Source organism: Cryptomeria japonica, chromosome 9, assembly GCF_030272615.1.
Source record: "Cryptomeria japonica chromosome 9, Sugi_1.0, whole genome shotgun sequence".
In the NCBI taxonomy this organism is placed as follows: Eukaryota; Viridiplantae; Streptophyta; class Pinopsida; order Cupressales; family Cupressaceae; genus Cryptomeria; species Cryptomeria japonica.
In genome coordinates, this window is record NC_081413.1 from 640167648 (window position 1) to 640188236 (window position 20589).

Genomic DNA, 20589 nt, shown 5'->3' on the forward strand with positions numbered 1-20589 from the left:
ATACGTGATACAATCATTGAAGACCTTTCAGTTATTAGGATTAATTCTATCTATTTAGGATATGTGCACGATTTGTATTGATTAGAAATTACTAATACCAAATAAAATCTTAAGCAATCAATGTTCATTAAAGTAGATTTGAGTTGCACTTTTGAAGAGATGTCATGTGTTGTCCATTAGTGTGGGAGAAGAAATAATCAATTCTCAAATCTTAAAATTCATTCTATAAAATACAATTATGTTTTTTCTTAATAAAACTAAATTATCTTAGGTATGTTAGTGATGCTAACTTGAGTGAAAAAACCTTGTATAATTTTAATGTTGGGCTCAAATTATTAAATGCAGATTTGAAAATATATAGTTGTATTAGTTGGGCTCTAATCTAGAACAACTAATTTGACTTGATGACTTTTAACAAGCATTTAGTTTTTGTTACCATGCTTTCTCATTGTCGGTATGTAGCAATGTACATTGCAATAATCGTACTCCATGAGATGTCATCCCATTCTTCATTCATTCATATGATCAAACAACTATAGTTTCCCACCAAATTTTTACCCTTAACGTATATGTAAACATGCTTAATTTTAACAAATTACTATTAATTTTTCATTTATTTATAATTTACTCATTTTGTTATTATGGAAGATAACCTAATTGGAAGCACTAGAGTCTTTACCATGGAAATATTATTATAAAATTCTATAGTGTTTAATTATATTTGTAATTTGTCTTTGTGTTTCTGTATGGCTCTTAACAAAACCACCATTATGTTTAACAATATCTTTCGTGTTTTCATGACAAGGATAGTTCTATTTCACTAATTGTTTTTTGTCGTTTTGGATCAAAGTTGCATATACATATTCATTTATTTAATAAAAATGATTTAAAATAGGTTTACTTAATAACTTTGTCAAGATCTACTTAGATAACACTCTCATATACCCAAAGTCTTGTTATAATAATTTTGAATAGATAATTTTTTGACATTTTGAACAAATGCATAACAAAGAGAAAAGCCTAAAAGCTACCAAATGAAAATAAAAACTCAAGGTTTTACATTTTTAAACAGGTCGAATACTTAAAATGTCCTGAAAGAAGAATATTAAATTCTAAATTTCATAAAATTACATTGTGATATTCACTATTTAAATACTACACAATTTTTTTGATATGAATGCATGCAATATGTTTATTGGGGTTGTGTTTATTTTGTTTGTGTTGACATGGTGCTTTGCATGATTCAATAGATTAATAAGAATTGCCATGTAAGAGCAATTTAAATAAGTGACTTAAATTCAATAATGTTTATAGAAATAAAGAATGCCTTATAGTTTGGTACACTAAAGATTGCCACAATAAATTGATTCAACATAGAACTTAGATGACCAAATAATAGCTATTGCGTTGGCTTCTAAGTAGCAACGACGAAGACAATGAGATTCATTATGTACACAAGGGTTAAAAAATAGTCATTTTGAGTTGATGTCTGATACATACTCTCTATTTCCTTGTTAACCGTTCATTTTGACAACCGCAAAATTTGCACAATTGGTTCAATATGCACAAATGTACTAGTAATTGAACGCTATTGGTACCAATAAAGTTGTAAAATTGGTCTAATTACCAACTTTCTTTTTTCAACTATTAGGGACATGCGTGGGTGACTATTTGCCCACTAGATGTTTTTTTAGTGAGTTTTTAATTAGCAAAATCCAATGAATGGTGATTGGAAAATGGGCAGTAACTAGGCCTTTTTCCCTACATAAAATATTATTTTGGTTCATAGCATTTTTAATAAAAGCCTTAATATCCTATCATCCACATAAGTTAGATCAACCAAGAAAAGAAAAATCAAACACAAACATGAAAACATATTATGCCCGTGTTATATTTTATAGAATGTATTTTCATTTATAAAATGGTAACATTATCACATTATATTATATTTTACAATTGAAAATATTAACATAAATATAAATATATTACAATATAATTAATATAAAATCTTTTTGAATATATACATTTAAAAAATAAATAATATAATTATATCTAATATTACGAAGTTTACAAATCTCTACGAAGTTTTAGATAAAAAAGGAAAAATGAGGGCTCCTAGAGGTGGGCGTAAGGGATAACAGAGATAATGGGAGCATTCTAAGTAGCCCTTCGAATCCACGTCTCTGTCCAGCATCGATCTCATTAAAGCTCTCTGCAAAATCATTGAATGTCAAAAAAAAATAAACGTTCTCTGATTGTGTGGGCAGAGGCAAATGAAGTGGGAAAAATATTTTCACGGAATCATTTCCATAAGAGTTGTGGATTTTGCGCAGGCCATGCCAAAAAAAGAAGGCACCAAATTGCAAGGTGGAGATATCTAAGGTGAATCATGGGATAACAGGAGCAAAAGAACTGGTACCATTTTAGAAACTTTAAATGCGCAAAGAGGAAAGTCAAACACGTCACTTGCGAATGCGTTCCGAAACATAACCTCAAACAATATGGTGTTAGGGCCTTGGACTCACAAGCCTTTGGAGGTGGACACGGGGAGAGGTAACACACATAAATCCATATTAATAAGAAAACTTGGATTAAATGATGAATCATGAGAGGTTATTTCTAAAGGTGTAGAAAAAGTGAGATAAAAAAAAATATTGTAGAGATCGAATATCTTGGTATGATATAAATGCATCCTTCTATAAGATGTTAGATCTTTGTCTTGAGGATGTTCTTGTTTTTAGTTTAATAATATAATTTCAAAAAAAAATTAATAGAGACTTTTATATTGTTCTTGAGACAAATAGAGAGATAGATAAGGATAGATTGTATCTCTTTCCCTCTCTATTTGTATCTCCTCAAATTTATTCTTCAATCTCTCCTTCCATATCTATCTCATTATTTCTCCATCTCTCTACCCTTCTAGATATCTCCAATTGACCTCATATAAAACACAAATGTATGCAAAATATAAATAAATAATATTGTTACAACATTTGATCATCCATTTCTATTATGCAAATCTTTTTCTAGCTTTTTCAAATTTCATTATATAACTACTCCTTAACAATCCCCCTCCCCTAACCTACTTTGATTTCTATTCTATAACTCCTTTAAGATCTCCAACTCTTTCAGTTTCTATAACTTAACTCCTTTACAACTCCATGATCAATAAAATATAACCCTGCATTAATTTGGGCATAATTAATTGATATAAGAGAGTAAATGTAATTAGCCATAATTTAAAATTAATAGCTTAAATGTAGATGAGATTATACTCAATCTTTCTTGCTCTATATCTCTATCTCTCTATTACTATCTCCCTATATCTCCTATTTCTATACAATTCTCTCTCTCTCTCTCTCAACCTCTATTTATTTCTACAAATAATTTAAATTCTAATATATGAATCTTCATATCCTTCATCTTATTTTTATTGTATGCATTTACTGAAAAGAAAGATATTCTTTTGTAATATATTCATATTAATAAATTAAAATCATCTTTAAGAAATAAATTTTGTAGAAATTAAAACTAATATATGAATCTTCATATCCTTCATTAGTGAAAATCGAAATGAATACAAATTAAATAATAAACTCTAGTTCGTGTGAAGGTCATTTTCAAAATAAAAGATGCAAAAAAGTTGGTTGAAAAAATTTAAAACTATATTATACCATACATGTTAATACCCTTAGAGTAAACGTTGGTGGAAAAAATTCAACATTCAAACACGTATTGAAAAAATACATACGTAAAAGAAGTGATAGGTATTAAGACAAGTATTAACATGTATTGAAAAAATACAATGGAGTTAATATGAAAAAAGAAGTGACACGACATTCAAATGAGGATTTGAGGAAATTGAGAACGATAAATTAGAAAAACTATACTTCCAGTGGGACTGTTGACATTTTGTAGTAAACATCAATGAAATGGTACGATTGGAAAATCAAGGGTTAGAAATTATTCAATCGTCTTGCATTCCTTGAGGAGTATTCTAAGTTGTTGATCACCGAAAGGAGGTTGTCCCTTTCATATAAGGGACAACACTTTATACACTATTTTACTTTCATATAAGGGACAACACTTTATACGCTACTCATTCCATATTTAGAAATCTTACCAAAATACCTAAGAAATGCATAAGATATTCACTTTAAGATGTATTTCTTAAAGATTATTTCCTATCTTGTCAAGATTCCTCAGTGAAAGCTCTGTATGATAGCATTCGATTACCAGCTCAATACCAACTGACCAAAACATGCTCCAGAAGCATGTAACACATAAAATCAAACATACTCGATACCAGAAGTGTCCAATGGATAGTCTCTTCTACTGGTAACACTAGATCTTCTACTGGTAACCAAAACCTGTCCACCGGTAACCAACCATAACAGCTAGTGTTAACATCAATGACAAAACATCAATGCAACACATAATCAATTCATCCATAATGCCAACATTTGTGTTATCCTTTGGTGAATGTGTAAATTATTATGATGAAGATGAAAAAGATGCATATGACCTACTTTTGTATGCAATTTATAATGATGATGACAAAGATGTATAGAATAACAAATCTTATTTGTATGACCTACTTATGTATGTCAATTATGATGATCAAGATGAAAAGATGCATAGACTAAGAAATCTTATGCATAAGACCAATGAAACAAAATTTGACAACTTTTCTTAACTTTTCATAACTTTCAAAACTTTCAGCAAAATTTACAATTTTTTATTTCTTTTGACAACTTTTGCAACTTTTACAATGTTTTACAAATTTGGAGAACTTTTATAACTTTTGACAACTTTTGAACCTAAGTCATTCATAATGAATCTAAGGTAGTCCTAATAAATGAATCCAAATGGAAATGAGGATGGACTCAAACAAAGATTAATAAATCTATATTGATCCTTGATGTAATCATCATCTATGATTTCTAAGCATCTTTGTTATGATTAATAACAATAAAAAAATGATCATAAAATTTGGTGAAGTTGCCTAAAATTTAACACTTAGAATTCAGATAATACCAATTGTAATTCATAAGTTCTATTGAATTGAAATATCATTAATCCATAGCATGCTAATTTGTTTAGAACTCAACCATTCTTAATTGAGTATACATTCAAATTTGAAGTTTCAAAGTAGGAAAATATGTACATAATGAACAAATTAGATTGAATGTCACCTTTTATATCTATCCAAATGTAAAATAAAAGTTTTACAAAAATTTGGCATATGTGCTAACCTAATAAAATTTACAAAAATGACATATGTGCCAACTCAATACAAGTTCTACAAAACTATGTCATATGCCATCTAAAAATTGATATACAACAAAATATTGACTGGCTATGCATCAGTCATTCAATGACCACAACTAACATTATATTACTCTAGAAAATCCTACAGTTGTGGTGGATAATCGAAATCGAGCCTCTTTGAAGTTCAAAACTTGTAGGAGATTTAGAGAATTCAAAGCTACAGTGGAAAAGAAAAGTGGTCATTTCATCACGATATTTAGATCAGATATACGAGGTGAATATATGTCTAATGTGTTTTCATATTTTTTCAGATATCATGACATCAAAAGGTAATTTACTACAAGGTACACACAATGATAGAATGGTGTGGTAGAGAGGAAGAATAGAACAATTATAGAGATGGTCAGAAACATGTTGAAAGCAAAAAATTTATCAAATGATTATTGGGTAGAAGTCATAGCATGTGTTGCATATATTTTGAATAGAAGTCTAACAAAGATTGTAAAGGACTAAATTCCACAAGAAGCTTGGAGTGGTAAGAAACATAGTGGTTTTCATTTCAAAATCTTTGGGTGTGTTGCATATTCTCTTGTTCCATTAGAAATGAGAAGAAAACTTGGTGAGGGAAGTTAAAAGTGTATTTTTAGTGGATATAGTGAAGAATCAAAGGCTTATAGGTTTTATAACCCCAAAACAAAGAAAGTGACTATTAGTAGAGATGTTGAATTTGAGGAAGAAGAAGCATGGGATGGAAGCATTGATAGATCAATTGCAATTGGAACACGTATACATCAGATTGAAGAAGACCTTAAAGACAAAAATATGGAAGGTAATCAACCAAATCCATAACTAGGAACAAGTAATCCAACGAGAAGTCCAAGAAATGTTGTACAAGGAGAATCATCAGGTCAAGCAAGCCACCCTACTCCCAATTATCAAGTAAGTGAGGTCCAAGTATAAAGGTAAGAAAATGAGAAGGTTAAAATAGATTTATGATCAAGGAGAAGAAAATTTAGATTTATGTTCAAATTTTTCTTTGTTCTTTCATAATCCTATGTATTTTGAAGAAGCTGTTGAGGAGGAACATTGGATAAAATCCATGGATGAACAGATGATTTCTATTGAAAAAAATATAAAATGAGACCTAATTGATCTCCCAGAATGTAAAGATTGCATAGGATTAAAATAAGTTTATAAGACCAAATTTGATGCAAATGGTAAAATTGTAAAGCATGAGACAAGGTTAGTAGCAAAATATATTCTAAGTTGTTGATCACCGAAAGGAGGTTGTCTCTTTCATATAAGGGACAACACTTTATACACTATTTTACCTTCAAGGTTAGTTCCGATTGCATTGATACTGCCACCATTTTACTTTCTTGTGAATGGTGCACTCGAACGACCCATCAAATTTTTTATCTATCTATGCATGTTGGAAAGGTTTATTTCCATGGTTCAAATCCAACTCCTTCCCTAGGCACCTACGTAGGAGGATGGAAATAGAAAAATACATTATCAAATGATGACAGATTGTCAAGAATTTATTTGTTTAAACTTATTTTCAAGGCTACAATATGTAAATTTAATTTTGTTTCAAAATAAGAAATAATAATTTAATTATGAAATAATTATCTGTAGTGATAATATTACTTTTCCATATAAGGATATAGTTATGTTTCAGATAATTTAATTATCTTATATTAAAAATATATTTAATGTTTGCATTATATAATAAAATAAAATAAAATATATAATAACAAATATAATCATAATATACATTTTATGTAAACTAAAATATATATAACATCAATTAAAATTTGTAAATTATATTTAATACTCTAAAATACACAAAATATAAAATAATTATATTAAAATTTATAATTTTTATTTTACTTTTAATAATTTAAAATACATAAAATATAATAATTATATTAAAATTTATATTTATATTTTATTTTTAATAATTTAAAATACATGAAATATAATAATAATATTAAAATTTCTAACTTTCTCACGTTGTTGTACGTAATAAGGTTTAATCGAGGAATTTACTGCGTTTTCATTGCCTGGGAACTCGAGCTACTTTTTTGTACATGATAATTCCCGAGTGTAATGTACGTTGATTGATGGACTACTTCTGAACCATCACAAATCTGACGGTCTACTTCCTTTTAATCGTCTCGTTAAAAGCGTTTGACGGTAGGAAAAAGTAGAGAAAATCCAAAGTGAAGATGTTGGGCACTGCCCCATGCCATGCCTTCTCCTTGCCCCCCATGCCATGTAATGTAATGTGGTGGCTCTTTCTTTCACGCACATCACATCAGTACCTGCAGTCCGTTCAGCCTCTCAATCCCCGTAAAAAACAGATTAAATGGTTTGTTTTTGTTTGTTGGAAAAAAAAAATTCAAATCATTTTCATTTTAACTTGTATCTTTTACAGTGAAATTATAAATAATTTAAAGATATGTATAATTTTTTTTTAATAATAATTTAAAAGATAAATCATAAAATTATTTAATAAAGAAAAAAAATTCTGTTTAAGAAAAAAAATTTAGATTGAAATTAAAAATTTTACTTTAATTTGTTTTTAATAAATTAATGATGTTAACAAATTTAAATATAAATTTATTATTTTTTTGAAATAATAAAATATATTAAATATTAACTTATTATCTTAAAATATATTAAATATTAACTTATTAGAATGCTATTATTTTTTTTTTTAATTTAAAAATTATTTTAACTTGTCATAAATTTATTTTAATTTGTGGTAACTTATAATCTTGAAATATATTAAATATAAAATTATAATAATTAAATTATAAAAAATTATTATAAATTAAAATAAATGATTGTTATCATTTTTTTTTATCCTTTATTAATTATTCTTTATCATTATAATTTTTATTGAAAAAATTATTAATACAATACAAATAAATGATTTTTATCCTTTTTTTATATAATTCTTTATTAATTATTTTTTATTAATGAGGAAGATTCATTTAGGGTTTGGAATGAGTCTTATTAATCTTTGGAGATCCTAAAATAGTAGAAATATTATTGATATCTACATAATTATCAATAACCCTAAATCCTAAGCTTAATCATAAAACTAACCCTAACCCTAATCATCTAAGCCTAACCTCAACCATAATGTAAATCCTAACCCTAACCATAACCATATTTCTAATCATAATCCCAAGTAACCCTAACCCTAACCCTAACCATGTTGTAAAACCTTATGATAGTCATGATGTAAATCGTAACCATAACCTCCTAACCCTAACCATAAGACTAGCATTAAAATTATACAAATTATTATAATTTAAATAAAAGATTTTTATGGTTTTCTATATTATTCGTTATTAAGTATTTTGATTATTATAATTTTTATTTTTACTACAAAATTATTACGCAGAGAGGCGTAACCCTACAGTGGCACCCAGAAGAGGAATGAAAGTCCATGTAAACTTTTGAAAAGTCAAAGAACTAGTAGCACTATCATCGTTTGGATGAGATCGGTTTCCTCCTTTTGGAGTTGATAATTAAAAACTTCAACATTAATTTGTGGCTTTTAATTCCAAGCATCAAATAGATGGAGAAAGCCATTCCCCTCCACCGCTACCACTCCTCTTGCCTTCATCTACTTCATAGAGGTTCTGTACTCCATTTATTAAAGTAGCACACAATTTACTGAGATGATGTTGGGATGGACAATTCTGGAGCTAGACTGGAAATTAGGGAAAAATTGCATGAAAGAGGCTGAACTTTGAATAATTCCATTAACTCTTCGGTGACTAAGAAACCTACCAATAAAATGAAATGGGGAGAGGTGATAACCATTTTTAAATAGATACAAATATAAATCAATCATGGTAACATTGTAATACATGTTGTCATTATATAATATAACAAAAGGAAAGACAACCACATCATTCAATTAAATTTGATTTAAATTGATTGAATTACTTTAATTAGGTTGATTAGTTTTAACTACTTTAAGAGTTTTATAAACCAAATGTATAAATACTACATGTGGATCAATAAGATCGAATTGTTTCCTAAATCTGGTTTTTCCTTTTCAAGAAATGGTTTATAAAAGAACTATTTTGGTGCCAAATCCATTTGTAGGTATTATCATCATTTTTAATTAAAAACTAGATTGAACCATATTCTTAAATAAACACTAAACCTAATAGAAGTCTATCTTAAATAAACACTAAACCACATTTAATTGAAATAACCCCTATCCTATTTAAACAATAAAAATATATTCAACCAAACCATAATATAATACTAAAATAGTAACCTTCAACAAAACGAAAACAAAACAAAATTAAAACCTAACACTCAACCCACACTAAAACAAATCAAACCCTAACCCTAACACTTATCAAATGTAAAGCCTAACACTAAACCAAATTAAAACAAAAGCATAAACCAAACCAAACCTTCATTTTAAGACTCACAAACCTATCTCTTAATGAAATTCAACCATAACCCTACTTTTAAACACAATTGCACCCTAAACCTAATATTACAAAAAAAAAAAACTAAACCTAAAATTGAAGATTAACTATATACCAAATAGATAACACCTTAACACTTACCCTAAAAGTATTCTAAATTGATATTTAATCTCCACCCTTACCAAATTTAACTCTAACCTAACATTGTACAAAATTGAATCTCAACCTTACACATAATAAAACATGAAACCAAATTGAACCCTAACCCTACATCAAAGTGAACATATCTAAACTAGGTAATGTATTATTGATGCATTGCAAAACATTAGTCATGATTGATGGATGATGTAGCTTGCTTGACTATCTTCATAAACTATAGTCATTATGCAAGAACCCCTCAAGAGAACATATCTTAAATTGAATCATAAATAGATACAAATATAAATCAATCATGGTAACATTGTAATACATGTTGTCATTATATAATATAACAAAAGGAAATACAACCAAATCATTCAATTTAATACTTTAGTATTTTCTTGATTAAAGAACACAAATAGAAACAAATATTTAGTTAATGTAATAAAATCATAATGCATGTTGTTGTCATTATATAATACATCACATGGTAATAAATCCTCATCATTCAGCTTAATACTTTAGTATTCTCTTCATTAAAGAATACTTCAATTGATAAGTTTTTAATAAATACCCTTTTCAATTGTTCAAATATCAATACCATATATTTGATTAATATACATCATACAACATGTACCATCAACATGACCAAAGTATAAGAAATATGCTTTCAAATGTAAAACATCATCATGCAGCTAAGTTATAAAGAAAAATATGTTGGAACATAAAACATCAACATGCCCATGCAACTAAAATAATGAGTAATAATAAAATATTAAGTGAAAATAAAATGTATGATTACTATTATTATAACTAATACCACATAAAAATATCATCATAAATAATAATGGTTATAATTTAATGGGGATTAATTATTTTGACCCTAATCATAAAAATAAACAGAATTGAACTCTGACCATAAACCAAATCAAACCCTAATACTTATAAATTCTAAATTTTAAATTCTACCAAAATTTAACTGGAACACTAAAAAAAACTACACCATTTAGTGAACATAAATCCTAAACCAAATTATACCCTAACCCTACACCACAACATAAATATTTAACCAAATTGTACCCTAACACTAAAATAAATTGAACTCTAACCCTAAATGAAAACGAATATCATCCATTAAACTAATTAAATATTAAACCTAACTAAATCTGAATTGCAAACCTAAACCAAATTGTACCCTAACGCATCGTAATTGAATCGTAAACTAAATTGAACGATAACCCTAAACCAAACATGTTGTGCCTAAACCTAATGTTAAATCATATTAAGCCCTAATTATGAATGTAATTCAACCCTAACATTAAGACTTAACATTATTGAAACCTATTTCTAGTACTAGAAACCGAATTGAACTGTAACCCTAAACTTAATTAAATAATAAGACTTGGGTTGGACCCAAACATTAAATCAAATTGAAACCTACCCCTTACAAAACCCTTATGCAAATTAAACTCTAACCCTTATTAAACAATAACCCAAATTGAACTCCAATTAAATTTAACTAAGCAATAAACCATATTGAACACTAAATAACACAAAACCTAAAAAATTTAACCCTAACCCCATACTATATTGAAGCTAAATCCTAAACCAAATTTGACCCTATCCCCAACATTAAACCAAATTGATTGCTACCGATTCAACCCTAACATATAATTTAATTGAAAATAAAATAAAAATTAAACCATAACCTTAAACCTAAATAAATTATGAAGCAAATTAAACCTTGACTACAAACCAAATTGAATCTTAACCTTAATGATAAATCAAATCAAATGCTAACCGTAAACCATATTGTATTCTAACTTTTACACTGAACCTAATAAAACAAATCACAAATTGAATAAATCAAGTGTATCTTCTCTAAGGTTGCCAACACTAAACCAAACTAAACCTTGACCATAAAATTAAACAAAATTGATGGTTAACCATAAACTAATTTAAATCCTAACATTAATCTCAATTAAAAATTAAACCAATTTCAACCCGAATCCAAATTCAAATTAAACATTCATCTTAATAGTTATCCTATCCAAATTCAACACTAAACCATATTGAACCCTCAAATATAAATCTCAAAAATATCAATTAGAACATGCTACTAATATTCATATAGTTCCTTTATTTATTAATATATTTCTCTTATATGTTTGGGGTCGCATTGCTATATATCTTTTGTTAGCATATATATATATATATATATATATATATATATATATATATATATATATATATATATATATATATATATATATTGTTAGCATATATATCTTATTCGAGGCGTTTAATTTTTTCATTCAACTTTGATATAAAAAAAATATTAAATTGAAAAAATTCAACACATTGATTTATCTCAGTGTAATTCATATATCTTAAAACAAAAGATATATATGCTTGTTATATTATATTGATAATAAAAAGTACTAATCTTGTAAAAACTATAATAATAAAAATAATTAATAAAGAATAATATAAAAAAAATAACAATCATTTATTTTAATTTATAATAATTTGTATAATTTTAATTGTTAAAATTTTATATTTAATATATTTTAAGATAATAAGTTACAATAAGTTAAAAATAAATTTATGACAAGCTAAAATAATTTTATTATTTCAAAAAAATAATAAATTTAAATTTAAATATTTTAACATCTTTAATAAACTAAAGTAAATAAATAATTTTATTGTAAAAGATAAAAGTTAGAATGAAAATGATTTGTAAAAAAAAAAATTCAAAAACAAAAAAAAAGCATTTAATTTGTTTTACAGAGAAAGAGAGGCTGAACGGACTGCAGGAACAAACTGACTGCAGGTACTGATGTGATGTGCGCGAAAGAAAGAGCGGGGCATGGAGAAGACATGGCATGGGGCGGGCCACTTTGTCCGCTGCGTAGCCAGTGCCAAGATGTTGCAGGCTGCTTGCCGGGTGGAAACGAATATGTATGATCCACTGTCGATAGTACAGAAATGACGGCGCAAGTTGCAAGTAATAACTATGCAGATTGCCGTATAGAAATAGGTGCCCGAATGGAGATTGTCATTTTCATCGAGACTTCTGTTGTCATAAAGAAACTACTGAGAATTCTATTCTATCTGAAAGCAAGTGAAACTAGGCGCACTCTACTGCAATTCTATTCTATCTGAAAAACAAGGTATGTTATCGCACTCTTATTTAAGAAGTTCCATTTTCTTGTCTTAAGCTATATATATATATGTGTATGCTCGTAATTTATTGGGTGTAATAAGACTGATCACTGTTAAATAATATATTTGGGTTTAACAACACTGAGAATTCTGCCTAACTTGTTGGGTTTGATGGGACTTCTAATTCTGCACTTAGAAGAGAAATGGCGACTCCCCGTGAGCATATTGAAGAGATAAGAAGAAACAAATTTTCCATAGGTGGAGAGGAAAACCCACTTACAGAAGATCTTCATCATGCTGCTAGAAATCTCTCAGCAGAACTCTACACCAAGGATGTCCATTTTCTCATGGAGCTCATACAGGTAGCTGTCTGGGTGATATAATTCTAATTATTTCTTGACAGTGCCTTGTGATATGTTTCTGTTTTCAATTCACATTGCCTGTAAAATTAAAGTCTGGGTGGTTCTGATTTGGCAGAATGCAGAAGACAATGAGTATGAACCTGGTGTTGAGCCATCACTGGAATTTGTGGTTACGAGCAGAGATGTGACTGGTGTGGGTGCCTCTGCTACTCTGTTGGTGTTTAACAATGAGAAGGGCTTCACTCCCCGAAACATCGAATCCCTCTGCAGTGTCGGACGATCCACCAAGAAGGGTAAAAGACAGGGAGGTTACATTGGAGAGAAAGGTATTATGTGGTCTTGCCTTTAAAATCCATTGTTTAGTAATAGTGTGTTTATAAAATTTGTGTTGCTGCAAATGCAAAATATGCAATTATAGTAATTGTGTAATTTTAGTTGTGGATGATGGAGATGCTTCAAACGACTAATTGACAATACATGTTCAAGTGGATAGTTTTAAACAGGGGTTGCATCTTTGCTTTTGCTTGAATGAATGTTGAAGTTTTATATTTCCTTTTGAATTCCTCTGAAAGGATATATCATATTTCAGGGATTGGGTTCAAGAGTGTTTTCTTGGTCACAAACCAGCCGTATATTTTCAGCAACGGGTATAAAATTCGATTCAATGAAATCCCTCCATCTGATTCTGGGGTCAAAATTGGGTATATAGTTCCAGAGTGGATCGACAAACCAAATATTGAAGATCTCAAAAGGATATATAGTAGCAATAGCCAAAGCCAGGGTGAGTTCCCTAGTACTGTTATAGTTCTCCCTTTACGCCCAGAGAAGGTGGAAGGAGTGAAGGACCAGCTTGCTAACATTCATCCAGAAGTCATTCTGTTTATGTCCAAAATTAAAAGACTCTCCGTTCGTGAAGATGGCCAAAATCAGAATCCCCGGGTGAATGCAGTCTCTGTGTCCCAGGAAATAGCATTTCAGAATGTGAAGAAAGAGGGAAGTGAATCATTTATTCTCCATCTATCGGCAGAGGAAAATGGGGAACCGAATGGAGAATGCAGTTATTACATGTGGAGGCAGCGATTTCCAGTGAAAACGAACAATCGGGTAGAGGAGAGAAAGGACATTGACAATTGGGTGATAACACTTGCTTTTCCCCGGGAAGATCGAGTTACCAGAGGCAACAGGGTAGGTGCTGATATTTATGCCTTTCTTCCCACTGAAATAGTCACTGGATTGCCATTCATAATTCAAGCAGATTTTTTGTTGCCGTCCTCAAGAGAAAGCATTCTTTGGGACAACAAGTGGAATCAAGGGATTCTAGACTGTATTCCCTCAGCATTTTGTGAAGCTTTTCTCTCTCTCTTGAATAGTGTGACAGGTGCTCCTCCTTCTGCGAGGTCATATTGTTTCAGGTACCTCCCCATTAGTATACCTTCTTATCTGCAGCTAAGAAGAATTCGGGAAGACATCCAAGCCAAGCTCAAGACAGAAGAAGTCATCTTATGTGAACCTGGAAATGCCTATTGCACGCCCATTCGAGCTCGCAAAATAGTTGCAGGATTCAGAAAAATATTAGAAGCAGCAACCGGAGAAGGCCTGGAAAAGCCCAGTGCCCTGTGGTCTACTGGAGTATTCATAATACACTCGTGCCTTGACGACAACTCGAGTTCTCTGGAATTCTTGGGAGTGGGCTCTGTGCCCGATGACTGGTACTCCACATGTATTCGAAGTACCCCTGGTTGGCTTGCCAATCTCTCTCAAGATTTATATGTGCAACTCCTTTGCTTTTTTGTTGAACATTGGAACAGTGAAATTCCAAGCTCTCTCCAACAATTACCTATTTTTAAGTATGGCAATTCCTCCTATGGTGTAGGGTGGGCAAGTTTGTTGGATATGTCTTCTAAGGGAAGCAAAATATACTTTTCCTCGGAAGAAAGAGAGATTGCATGGTTGGCAAGGTGGAATAAAGAGCTGGGAAATGCTGCACATTACAAATTCATGCCAAATGCAACGCAGGTGGCCATGAAGAATTTGAGCCCTTATGAACGGTCAAGATTGCAGGAATGGCTAGATCGATGTGCTAAGATCACTCAACTTTCTGTTACAAGTTTTGGTAGGCAGCTTTTGGATGAAGCTAAGGCATCTACAAGTAAGGAATTCCTGATCCGTGTGGCTCACTTTTTTCATTTTTCGTATGTCAATGACTATATGGATTCAGCACAGATGCTCACTTTGTGCAAAGAATTGCCTCTAGTTAATAGCTCGGGATCCATAATATTAGCAAGTAGTTGCAAAGCCAAACTTGTGCCTGCATCTATGGGCGAGTGGCACAAGCTGATAGGAGACAATCCATGGGCTGCACAAGGGATTGTTGCACTGTCATCTGCTTACATGAAAGCAAATGCCAATGCCAGTGGACTAAGAGGGGAAAGGGAAGATGAACTTGACTTGTTTGTGAGAAATAAGCTTGGAGCAGTGGACATTCCCACGCTAAAACCCCTAATGCTCCATTGCCTGCACTTTTCTCTCCCATTACAGAAGATCAAGTTGTTCTGCTTTTAGAGTGGATTCGCTATTTGACTGAGGTCTGCCGTGAGTACCTGCCCATCAGATTCCAGACTAGTATCATTGAAGGAAAATGGTTAAGAACCTACCGAGGGTATGAGTCTCCAAATAAATCTTTTTTGTTCAATAATGAATGGTCTTCGGCTGGTGTAGAGTTGAACGACCTTCCTTTTATAGATTGTAGTTTCTATAGGAGGAACATGAATGAATTCGAGAGTGTCCTCCAACGGATTGGGGTGGTTGTTGAGTTTGGAAATGGATGTGAAGAAGTTGCCAGGACAGTCCAAACACACAGAGATTTCAGAGTCATAACAAGGCTTTACAAATATCTTCACCGTTTAAAGTGGCGGCCTAGTTACTCCAGCCCTCTCAAAATTTGGATTCCGCACAGTGGTGGGCTTGCAGGTGAGTGGATGGATTCAAAAATGTGTGTAGTCCATGATGATAATGGCCTCTTCTCTGGCAGGCTACAAATTCTGAAAAGGTATTATGAAGACACACTACTTCCCTTTTTTTCTAGCAATCTTGGTGTGTCTCTACATCCCAGGAATGAGGACTACTGCAATTTGTGGCTGGACTGGATAAGAAGTAATCATGTAGTAACTGAGTGCGAATGCTGTTCAGTTTGGAGGAATATTGTAAAGCACTGGACTCAATCCCCTTCAGCTATAAAAGGAAAGTTGGGAAAGCAAGGTCTAAAGTTTCCAGCACACACAAGCGGTGGAGATATCCAATTATGTTCGCCTAATGAAACCTTTATTCCGGATGACCTTTTATTGAAAGAGTTATTCAGGAAAGTTTCAACAGAGATCAAATTTGCATGGCATCCTAACCCTTCAGATCCCGAAATACCATTGGATTTGTTGTTCTCAATATACGAGTCTCTTGGAGCTCGAAAAATATCACAAGCAGTAGAAAAAAAGGAGGTGTCTGTTTCAAGTGACATCAGTTTGTGCAAGCTTCAAGCAGGAGAGGGTTTGTTCGGAAAAGGTCTGTACATAATTATCCTTGGATATCTGGCAGATCCATCCTTCAAATTGTCAGCAGATGAAAGGCATCAAATTGTGAGAGCCCTTTTGGAATCTTCAGCTTATGAAGCCGCTCAATCCTTAGGAGTTATGTACACTTTGACAATAACAACTGAAGATGATAAGACAGAGCACATTAAAGTGACTGCACACTCTCCTGTGCGTTGGGAAAGAGATAGCAAGAGGTTCTTGGTACAGAAATCTGATCCACAATCACACGACCAAAAGGCAAAGGTGTCCATTGCAACTGAATTTGCTGAGGTAGTTTCAAAAGGTCTGTTATCAGAACATCCAGAACTTGTTGCAGGCTTATGTGAGATGGTGAGGTTTGGGTGCATCTTAGGATTTGACACTGATGTAGTCAATTATATGCTCCAGTATAAAAATCTCCAAATTTTTAAAGAAGACGAGAGTTTCCTGTCAGAATTTTTTCCCATTGCAGACTATCCTGGGCCATATCAGGGTTCTGGGCCAGCTAAGTCAGCATGGCACTTCTCACCTGATTTTGTACAAGGATGGGATAGTAGATTGCAAATGTTCAAGCAAGGAATTGACAATATGGAAGAATGTACGGTTACACCCATTCCTTTGAAGACGAAGCTGGTGAGAATGTTATTCCCTTAAGATAAAGAGCAGCCAGAAAGCAGTTCAGACCTGAATCTCATGAAGGTGACAGGGGATGCCTGCCTTAAAATGCTCACTGTTTCAGAAGTTGTGGGCGCCAACGCCAATGAAAGCTGTCAAATGATGCCATTTAAACTGGAAAATTTACTGGGTGATGAAGTTTTAGAATTAGGGAAGTGCTTTGGCCCTCCCTCTTCTTCTGGTGATGAATGTGATATTGAGATGGTGAGGGCCGTTGCAGGAGCAGCCACTTTGAAGTTCTTCGCACCCAAACTCTAAATTTGCTGCCAACGTCTCTCCATATAAAACATAACAATAAAAGCTGTGTAAGCTATTTTGCTTTAAAAAATATGTTGTGCAGAGGCATATAAACCTTCTCTTCATAATTTTACAGACTTGAAAAGTGTATTTGCTTCAGATTGATACAATACAGATACTAGTGCCGTATTTGCTAAATATGGATCATAGCATGCAATGGACTACTACGTGCGATAAGCTTTAGCTTTGCTACTTGCATCTTCTAATTCTCTTATCTTTTTTCTTGTTCTCTTAAATTACTATCTATTGAAGACACAAATGGATATGTATAAATATTAGCATAAGATGCTTTAGTTTGCAAGATCTTTTAAGTGAAAAAAAATTAGCAACTTTCTTTCATTTTTTCTAATATTAAGAATTTGTATGAAAATTATCCATATTTACTTCCAACTGAAACCTTCTCAAAGAGTAGATATATAATCACAGATTTTTTTTTAAATGATTTGAATTTCTCTTCAAAATGTATGCATCTTTGGTCAATATCAATGATATATTCAAAATGTATGCATCTTCGAGTTCTCTCTCTTTTTTCTTTTTCTTTCTCTTTTTTCTCGTGGGTGTGTATCAGTTTTCATGAGCCTTAAATCACTATCTATTGAAGACACAAATGGATATGTAGCATAAGATGTTTTAGTTTGCAAGATCTTTAACTGAAAAAAAATTAGCAACTTTCTCCCATTTTCTCTAATATTAAGAATTTATATTAAGGATATCCATGTTTACTTCCAACTCAAACCTTCTCAAAGAGTAGATATAATCACAGATTTTTCTAAAAATGATTTGAATTTCTTTTCAAAATTTATGTATCTTTGACCAATATCAATGATATATTTTTATTTATTAAGAGAAATAAACATATAGATATTTTCTATATTAGATTTATAAGGTAAGTAGGTTTCTTATAACTTTTGGATCTATAAACAATTGATTTTGTTACAAATTGTTTAGTTATTTGTAAGAAGATGCACTTTCAAACAAGGCTTGAGAAACTATAATAACTAAGGAAAGCATCTTAGAAAGATATATCTCAAAAGAAAATATTGAAAAACCATTGTTGATTTTGCTAACAATAAGATTTCCAATATAATTATTGTTAATCAAAGAGACCATTATACAAGTATTTTTTTATTAAGTAAAAAAAATATTCCTTTAACACAATTTTATTTATAGGATGTAATAGTTCTTTCTTTTAAAATACATAAGTCGAAAGAAGGGATAAATTAGACAACAATCTAGCATGATTTTCAAATATTGCATGTATAGGAATTACTTATAGAAGTAATCCCACCCCCCTTTTAATTTGTATTCTTTTTATGGTGATGTTTTAATATCTTGAACCTAACATGTATGTATATGATAAGACTATGGTAGGCTTATGTATTGAATACATTCTCTTAAATGCATGTAAACATATGATCCAATTACAGGGAGAAAAAATGACAAATTACTCTATAAAACTATCATATAAACAAGTAAAAGAGAAAAAAAAACTACATAATTTATGTGCATTATTCATTGAATTATTGCAATTCATTGGTGCCAATACTAAGTAATAAGGAAAAAATTTGTAATAGGTTGTGAATAATTTGTTACTCCTCCCACACTATAACAATGAGGTTTTTACAATATTTGTTAAGGAAACTCTACTCCTATAGTCCTTAATGAGACCCCAAATTATTTTGACATGCAAGATTTCTAGGCTAGAGGAAAAGGTTTTGATTAGGATAGGAAAGAGGCATATTGTTCCCAAGACCATGTATGGATACCCTAAGTAGGCTAAGCATTCAACATTTGATAAACCTTCTATTGTGAGAGACAATGTTAATGTGGAGACTTTACAATCAGTTAGTTCCCTAAAACAAACATTAATACAATATAGTAGACCATTTTCACAAGGGTCGTATAGGTTTTGACACTCTCTTTACCTTTGCTACAATTGTGGATCTACTTATCACTATCGATCAAAAGATGTTAAGGACAAACACTACAAAAAGAACTCTGGAGTTTGAGAAGAATGGTTGATAGTTCCAAGAGGAGGATACATTTGCATTAGACAATGTCACATTAACAAATAAGTAATTTTCAACAAGGTTCTATACTAATGTTAAAAATTATATATAATAAGCTTATAGAGTTAGAGTATTCATCCTATATAATTTGTCACCCTTTTAACACCTAATTATGTAGCCATGTTGAGTCTCCAAGTATGTGATTTGTAACAAAATAGTAAATATGCTACATGAAAACTATTTTATAATATATCAATAGTAATCTTAAAATTTAAATTTGATGAAGAATAGGTAGATGTTTGACCTTCAACATCCACACCCATTGGTGGTAATGGTTGTATGTCAACTTCCATTCAAGTAAGATTTACTATTTTTAATCATTATGTTTGTAAATAATGTTAGGTAGTTAGGCTAAATCTAAATTGAAATGCTTGAATTAGAACTTGATACCTCGATGAATCTTTCTTTGAAGTCTTCATGCATAGGTTGATAATATCATGTAGAATGTCTTCATAATGTCTTGATCATGGATGCCATCATGAATTATAGAAATCTGAACTTGACCTCTATTTCACTGCCATAATGATTCTTGATTTCTTACTCACTTGAATTTGCAAAAGTGCAATTGAGAGATATTCTT

The 20589-nt window shown here is 31.0% G+C and overlaps 1 protein-coding gene across 2 annotated transcripts; it reads left to right on the forward strand.

Annotated features, from left to right (window-relative positions):
* Positions 1–12783: 12783 nt before the first annotated feature.
* On the forward strand, positions 12784–18078 carry LOC131046105 (protein NO VEIN). Of its 2 annotated transcripts, none has more exons than XM_057979771.2 (4): positions 12784–13051; positions 13240–13405; positions 13521–13731; positions 13995–18078. In XM_057979771.2, exons 2-4 carry the CDS (start codon positions 13247–13249, stop codon positions 15965–15967), a joined length of 2343 nt encoding a protein of 780 aa, XP_057835754.2. In that variant the 5' UTR covers positions 12784–13051; positions 13240–13246; the 3' UTR covers positions 15968–18078. The 2 variants fall into 2 exon arrangements, with proteins under 2 accessions (XP_057835754.2, XP_057835755.2); XM_057979772.2 differs by having other exon boundaries at positions 13243–13405.
* Positions 18079–20589: the final 2511 nt, after the last annotated feature.